At 39.1% G+C, this 7,419-nt stretch overlaps 2 protein-coding genes across 2 annotated transcripts in view; one reads left to right on the forward strand and one right to left on the reverse strand.

Annotated features, from left to right (window-relative positions):
- The window catches only part of ctr9 (CTR9 homolog, Paf1/RNA polymerase II complex component), a 13,489-nt gene extending 10,102 nt beyond the window's left edge, over positions 1–3,387 (forward strand). Inside the window, exons 18-23 of the mRNA XM_014026933.1 lie at positions 658–793; positions 906–1,052; positions 1,142–1,281; positions 1,361–1,457; positions 2,560–2,672; positions 2,743–3,387. Coding sequence (XP_013882387.1) covers positions 658–793; positions 906–1,052; positions 1,142–1,281; positions 1,361–1,457; positions 2,560–2,672; positions 2,743–3,124 — 1,015 coding nt within the window. The 3' untranslated portion in view covers positions 3,125–3,387. The remainder of the gene's footprint in view (positions 1–657; positions 794–905; positions 1,053–1,141; positions 1,282–1,360; positions 1,458–2,559; positions 2,673–2,742) is intronic.
- Positions 3,388–3,493: 106 nt separating this feature from the next.
- Positions 3,494–7,419, reverse strand: part of eif4g2a (eukaryotic translation initiation factor 4, gamma 2a) — a 7,385-nt gene continuing 3,459 nt past the window's right edge. The window contains 12 exon segments of the mRNA XM_014025746.1: positions 3,494–4,488; positions 4,595–4,716; positions 4,795–5,003; positions 5,094–5,298; positions 5,380–5,638; positions 5,752–5,967; positions 6,090–6,185; positions 6,278–6,382; positions 6,491–6,592; positions 6,678–6,841; positions 6,958–7,093; positions 7,203–7,385. Of these exon segments, the coding sequence (XP_013881200.1) occupies positions 4,423–4,488; positions 4,595–4,716; positions 4,795–5,003; positions 5,094–5,298; positions 5,380–5,638; positions 5,752–5,967; positions 6,090–6,185; positions 6,278–6,382; positions 6,491–6,592; positions 6,678–6,841; positions 6,958–7,093; positions 7,203–7,385 (1,863 nt within the window). The 3' untranslated portion in view covers positions 3,494–4,422.

Below are 7,419 nucleotides of genomic sequence, written 5' to 3' on the forward strand. Positions count from 1 at the left end.
ATAACAAGCTGGAATAAAAACAAGCTAAGTTAAATTAAAATAACGACTTTCTACTTCTTGCCTTTTTAAAAAATGTAAGGAGTATAAAGTACAGATAAATGTGTGAAAATGTAAGAAGTAAAAGTAAAAAGTAGGCTGAAAAATAATTACTCAAGTAAAGTACAGATACCCAAAAATTCTACTTAAGCACAGTAACAAAGTATTTGTACTTTGTTACTTTACAACTCTGATTTTTAGTTGCTTTGTGATTATCTTCYGCTATAGTTACAGAATAAAACTCCTGGACTTGGTTAAACTTGCAGATTGATTTTATTTTTTTAATTTTTTGCAACATTTCAGTGTCTAGACCTTCATCAGGAAAACTGTTTTCAACAATAAAAAGTAYCTTTGAGTGTTTGATCAATTTTTTCTGAAAGTCACAATAACAAACGCTACATATCTCTGTGTTCACACAARAGAACAAAATGATATTCACTAAAAWTATACATCTTAGCAACAACAAAAGGAATATTTTTCTACCTGTGAGGATAGAAAAAGTAATATCCACATAAGTGCCAGCGTTTAGTTTCTTCTGTGCTTGTGTTGACACGGCTCTCTTGTGGAGCTGTTTTAGTGTGTTGCAGTAAAATGTGGATTTTGATTTGTGTGGGAACCCAGGCAGTGCTCTGACCTGCTGAGTCAGGCTCAGTACCATGTGGCCAGAGCCAGAAAGCAGGATGAAGAGGAGAAGGAGCTCCGTGCCAAACAAGAACAGGAGAGGGACCTGCTGCGCCAACAGTTGCTAAAAGAACAGGTGCTGTTTGATCTCACCATCACTAAACCCCATAAATAACATCAAACCAGTTTTATTCTGTTTTATTTGGTTTTCATTGCATTAACAMCTTTCTGTTCTTGTAAATGTTTAGGAAGAAAAGCAAAAACGAGAAGCAGAGGAGCAGAAGAAGCTCCTGGAGCAGAGAGCTTTGTTTGTGGAGAAGACCAAGAACCTGCTCACCTTCGTAGACGGACCAAAAGAAGTCTCCAAAGACAAGAAGAAGGGAGGTGGCGGACGTGTGAGTGTTACCCTTCAGCTGCACCTTCCTAATAAACATTCAGCTTACACCCAGTTCATTGAGGATAAKCTGTCTCCTTTACCTCCAAGCGTAAGAAAGGAGGCGACATGGACGAATTTGTTAACGACGATTCTGACGAGGACCTGCCGCAGAGGAAGAAGAAGAGAAGGGACAGCGGCAGCGAGCAGGAGAATGGCGAGGAAGGAGAGAAGAAAAAGAAGCGAAGGAGGTGAGCTCGCTGCAGGACCAGCTGAATCTGTTTCTGTTGAGCAGCGGGGAGAGTCCATAAAACTTTCCTGTGTTTTCAGACCTGCGAAAGGAAGGGATGACAGCGATGACGAGGACGGAGAGTCTCGACCGAGGAAGCAGCGCAGACCCAAAGAAGGGCGCAAGAAGATGGAGAGGGTTTGTTTTAAATCATGCTGCTGCTCTTTCTGGTTATTGTCCTCTAATAATAATGTGCCAGGGTGTAATTGTGTCTCAGCATTTACAAATTCTATTTAAATAATCTTGGTATCAAAATAATTTTAACACTTGAGAGATTTCACCAGAAGTGTAGGCATCAAAGCAGCGGCTATTGTTTCAAACACAGTGAGGATGGAACAAAAAAAAAAAAGATTTTCTTTTTCTTTTGCCTGAAGGTTTTTTTGCATTTGACTAGTGCTGGACAATAATTCAGTATTAATATATATTGTAATAAAAATATTTAAATAACGGTGATAAGACTTTAAAAAAAACTACAATCGATATACATCAGTCTCCAATTCAAGATGTCTGCAGTAAATTACTGACTACCTGAAACATACGTCAGATATCACCAGTTAAATTATGACTAGTCATATAGTAAATTTGAGGTATCTCACTTTTTGTTCTGACTAGTCATAATTTWAATTAGAGGTATCTTAAATGACACCAGGTTTGTAGGTAGTAAATATTTATATTCTTGTTTTTCAGACGTTTTTTTTTATTCCACGTGGACCATGTTAGTGCCATCAAGAAATGTTAAGAAATCTTAGGTTGTTAATTGGAAAATGTATTCTTTTTATTTACATGCCTGAAAAGATTTACTTTTAATTATTTTTTTAATTACCCACATGTTTGTTATTCGTATTGAATGAGAGGTGATACTCCAACTGGAGAGGATTTACTCAAAATCTAAACTTTTCTAAACACTTCAGAGCGRATATTGGTATTTGCTTTGACTTGCATTTCTAAAAAAAAAAAAACATTTTTGCAGGTTTTCTCTAATGTACCTGTTTACAGATTTGCGTTGATGCAATTTTGTACAATTTGTTTACTTCCTGGTTCAGCTGCTTGTGTTTTTAACCGTTTGGTGGACGCAGAAATGTTTTTATGAGCTTTTAGCCGAGATTCTGGATTTTCTGTGGATACCACAGAACGGCCGGACCAAACATGTTTAAATGACAATAGAAAACAGGAAGTGCAGGTGCCCGTGGTAGAGGTTAAAGACTGTGTAGTTACAAGTTTRAATTTGTTTTCATTTCAGCCCCAGCCTGAGCGTATGCCACCGTCTCTTAAGGGAAAGATCAAATCTAAGGCCATCATCTCGTCCTCAGACTCCTCATCAGATGAGGATGGACTGAAAATAGCTGAAGATAGGTAAGATTTTCCACTAGAAGCACCATAAATATAAAACACAAGTGTTTACATGTCCGCTTTGTTCAAACAGACAACAAGACAATGGCTCAGGTTCTGATGATGAAGACGGCGGCGGCGGCCACAGGAAGCGTATAGCATCCGACAGCGASTCGGACGGTGGAAAGAAAAGCTCTGGCAGTGAAGCGGGAAGCCCTCGGCGCTCCGCGGGCTCAGAGGATGACGAGTCGGGCAGCGACACGCCTGTGAAGAAGAGGAGGGTACAGAGACAGTCGGACTCGGAACAGTCGGACAACGAAAGCAAGAGGAGTCAGTCGGGATCGGACGAGTCGAGGGCCGCATCACCTGTCGCAGCGTCAGACAGAGGTTCTGAAGCCGGGTCAGACGAGGGCTCCCCTCGCCGCTCTGACAACGGATCAGAACAGGCCTCCAACAACGAAGAGGACAGTGATTAAATCACAAATTCATTTACTTTTCTTTTCTATCAGAGGTTCATGTCTGTGTTAGTACCTCACATTTAGGCTAGGAAAGTTTTTGTTTTGAGATGTTGTTTATATTCTACTGGAACTCTTGTTTTTAAAGACCTGTTTTGACCAACAGCTGGACAGATGTCTCATGGTCAAATGAGATTAACTCAAAGATGGAAAAATGTTTCATGAAATGTCACTCTTCCACTTGACATTGGCTCAAATATTTCAAATAAAACTTCCAAGACGTATTTTTTCTATTTAAATCATGTTCTTAAAACCACAATTTTCATGTAAATACCAAAATCCTTAATGAACTTTAAATTAACACGACTAACTTAATGACAAAACAAAGAATTAAACAGTCAAACTTTATTCAAAGTTGATCTGTACTTGTACACGTTACAGTGAGACCTTAAGAGAAGGTACAAGTGTACACATACAGTACATTCTTTGCTATTTGACGAGGAGGATAATTAAAAAAAAAACCTTTAATAACTTTACAAATATTGCAAACAACATGATTTTAGTAGTGAACAACCGTAGCAGAGCTTTGGCTGTCTCAATGTCAAAATCAAGACATTCAAGTATAGTCAGCCACTTCAGAGGTATATCCATATGAATCGATAAATTAAAAAAAGGCCACACAGATTGATTCCACACACCACGAAACATTTCACACATTTAAAAACAGAGCTCTTAAGTCATTCAACTAAATGCGGGAAAATGTGCAAGAATATTGGCCACGACTGTCAACTATTAAAACCAGACTGAGAAAAAAAAATATTGTAATTTTAAAAGCAAAAAGATTCAAATTAGAAAAAAAAAACTTTAGGTAATTTAGAGTTTGGATAATAATTTTCACGATTGCAGCAACTCATGATGTTAAGCAAAGTGCATCTAAAACTTTCAAAAGTAGGAAACAGAATAAGGAAAAGCATTTGTTCTTCTGTAAACAGTTCAAGGAAATTATGTAGCACCTGGTAACTGACCAGGGGGAAATGGTGACAAATTTCCCTGAAATACTGCTTACTGTTAAACATGAACCAAAAAAAGAGCTAAATGTTTATAATATTGTTGCTAGACATTAAATAGGATAGAAAATTGGAAAATAAAAAAATGCAGTAAAACACTGAAACTTTAGATTTGGCAAAACATTTCATTGTAGAATAATAAGTAACAATTGAGGCAAAGACGAAGGTTAAAAAGATTTAAGAAAAAAAAATCCAACACCACRACAATAATCACTTGTTGCATTGAGATAACACATGGCTTTGGCCTTATTCTCAGTAATCTTCATCCTCAGACTCCTCTTCTTCAGCCGTTTCCAGCCAGGTCAGCCACTGGTTCACCTACAATGAAAATATGATCAATAACCACTTACTAAAAGGAAAGCAGAGTGTCTAATGCAGACAATTCAGTGTGAAAGGCTGGAAAAAACAATGCAAGTAAATTTACCTGGAATAATGCTTTGCCTTTCCCATGATACTCATCATTGACATCTTCTTTCCATGACAGGAAGGATTCTTCCTCAATTATCTCCATGTCATAAAGGTTCACAAAGTAGCGCAGCAACATGCCTAAACAAGAACAAGGTAGAACATTAAACCAGTGCAAATAATAAATAAATAAATAAATAAAAAGCAGTGAGCTCTCACCTTTAGGGAAACCCTTGGCACTGCAGTGCACCTGCAGAGCATACAGTGCACTGACTTGCAGGTTAACGTGATCATGGAGGAACTTCTGCATTACTGGCTTGAAAGACAGCAGCAACTGCTTTTCTTCATCCATCTGCTCTTTACTGGGAGATGCAAACTGCTCTTCGTCATCCTCGGGGTTGATCTCATAGGCAATGTACTGCAGGAAGCTGGATGTCGAGGAAAACAGACGGGAACATAAATCAAATGCGCCACTGTGCGTCAGATCAAAGCTGTTTCGAAACACTGATTTGCCGTACCTGGTCACAAGAATGTTGATAAAGCCTTTGTCAGTGTGCAGTTTTGGAGAGATGTTGTCTTTGATCCATTTGTAGATGGACTGTGGGGAGGGATCAACTTTGATCTGCTTCAGCAACTCCTTTTCCAGTTTCATCAGCGGAAACAAGAAGCCCAGACCCTTGCCCTCCAGAATCTCCAACATGCGGTCCTTGTTCTGGTCAACCTCTGCTCAACAACACATGAATCAGTCAGAGGGAGTAAGGTACCCTTGTGGAAACAGTTCACTAAAAACAAACTAGAACGTACCAGGTAGCATCTTCTGCATGTTGACTTTGCTTAGTTGGAACAGGTCACCCAGCCAGTCACGGTCCTTCAGTTTGACCATCTGCTGCAGGCAAAGCAGGAACAGCGGGAAATGTGCCCCATTCTCCAGGTGATGAGCCAAATCGTCAATAGTGGCCAGCTCAGCGATAATTGCTCTTGCAGCAAATTGGGCCAGGTAAGACTTCACCAGAGGGATTTCTTCCTCGATATTAGGGCACTGATCCAGAACACCCAAAAAGGCCTTAAAGCAAAAAAAAAAAAAAAAACAATGCTAATTGCAGCTTACCTGATTGATATTTAAACAGTTAAAATATGCTTACATTTACTGAAGTGCATYTTTCAAATGACACTCACCGGTATAAGGTTTTCACGTGCAACAAGGCCCTCGGTGCAGAGTGRGTGGATCAGTTTGCTTGCATGATCTTTGTCCTCATCTGAATGGTTGAGCGAATCAACAATGATCTTGTTAAGCATTTCAGACAAAAGATGTTTGGGAACTTTCATCTCTTTTGCAGCATTAACGGTCTCATCAATGTTCTTGCTGTTCAGATAGTCTGTCATCAGTGCCTCCTATAATAAGGAAAGAAGAGAAAAAAATGAAAACTCCACACAGTCAAACTACCCCACACACGTTTTTTTCTCCCTAGACATGCAACATTATAGAAAAAGAATCACCATCTTTTAAAACTTACTGTCATTTTGTGCAACTCTTCTTTTGTGGGAGGAGCCTTTTTGATCGACTTTGCAGGTTTTTCTTGGATTGGAGGGGGGTTAGTTTTGAGACCAAGCTACAAAGACAATAATAATAAAAATAAACAAACATGTTCAACTTCCACCTATGATATCGGCTCACAGTTTTATTTAATTAAACAAGAAGTACCTGTCCTATTGGTGGACCTGTTGGAGGAATCATAGTCATCTGTGGCTGCAGCTTTGGCATTTGGCTTTTATTCAAAACAAAGGACTGCGCAGGCCTCAGACTGATCTAAAAAACAGAAAAAGATCCAGAGGCACAATGTTAGAAATTCCCTCAATTAATGTGAACTGACTCACTCATGCAAAACAAAAACACTTTTTTTAAACAAAAGTTTACCTCATCAGCATTGAGTTTCCCTTTCTTGCTGAACCTTGGAGCCATATCCTTTGACTGCGATGAGAGATTCTGCTTATGGCTGAAAACCGGTGAATTCTGCCCCTTTAAAAATTTTTTTTACGAGGGTTATTATTGATAAACATAAAAACAAACTATTAAAAACACATAAATAAGAGAGTGTCTTCACCTGGTTTGGTTTTATGAATGGTTTGCTCCCGGCTTCAAACTGAGGCTGATGTGAGCCATTCGCATTTCCAATGTGGCCGTTAAAAAGTGGGCTTGCACGATGACGCCCCATGGTAGGGGAATAATGGTCCTGAATCACTCCTGGACCGGTCCCAATGCCAATCCCTGTTGAAAACAAGACAASACCATGTAAAAAAAAAAGAAAAGAAAATACACCTTGAATCACATCTAAGTAATAAGACCACTTTCTTAAAAAAAAAAATATATATGCTCCAACAAACCTGGCAGTTGTCCAAACATGTCAGCCAGCCCACCAACAGGTTCCCTGTCAAACGGTATCCCCCTTGACAAGAAGTTACCCATGAAGAAGTCATTTTTCATCACATCAGTTGGAGGCGGAATGAAAACTCCCAAATCCTGAAAATCAGATTCCAGAGGAGCGTTAAGACAACCAGACAAGTACACCATTACTGAGACATTTTGGCAATAATGGTCTGCAATAAAAGATATATAGATAAAAACAAACCTTTACAGCATCCTGACGAACTTGGTTGATGGTCTTTGGCCCGTTGTCAACATAAGCTTTGCGAGGAACCCAATCGTTGTCTCGCAGTTCCACCATGTTCTGAAGCAGGAAGCGAATTCTCGCTGGCAAATCCTTGTTGTTCATTAAGGATCGCATACGACTGAAGTACTGATCCATCAAGGACTGTGGGGGAAGAAGTTATTTAGTTATATATATA

Source organism: Austrofundulus limnaeus, unplaced genomic scaffold, assembly GCF_001266775.1.
Source record: "Austrofundulus limnaeus strain Quisiro unplaced genomic scaffold, Austrofundulus_limnaeus-1.0 Scaffold5, whole genome shotgun sequence".
Taxonomy (NCBI): Eukaryota; Metazoa; Chordata; class Actinopteri; order Cyprinodontiformes; family Rivulidae; genus Austrofundulus; species Austrofundulus limnaeus.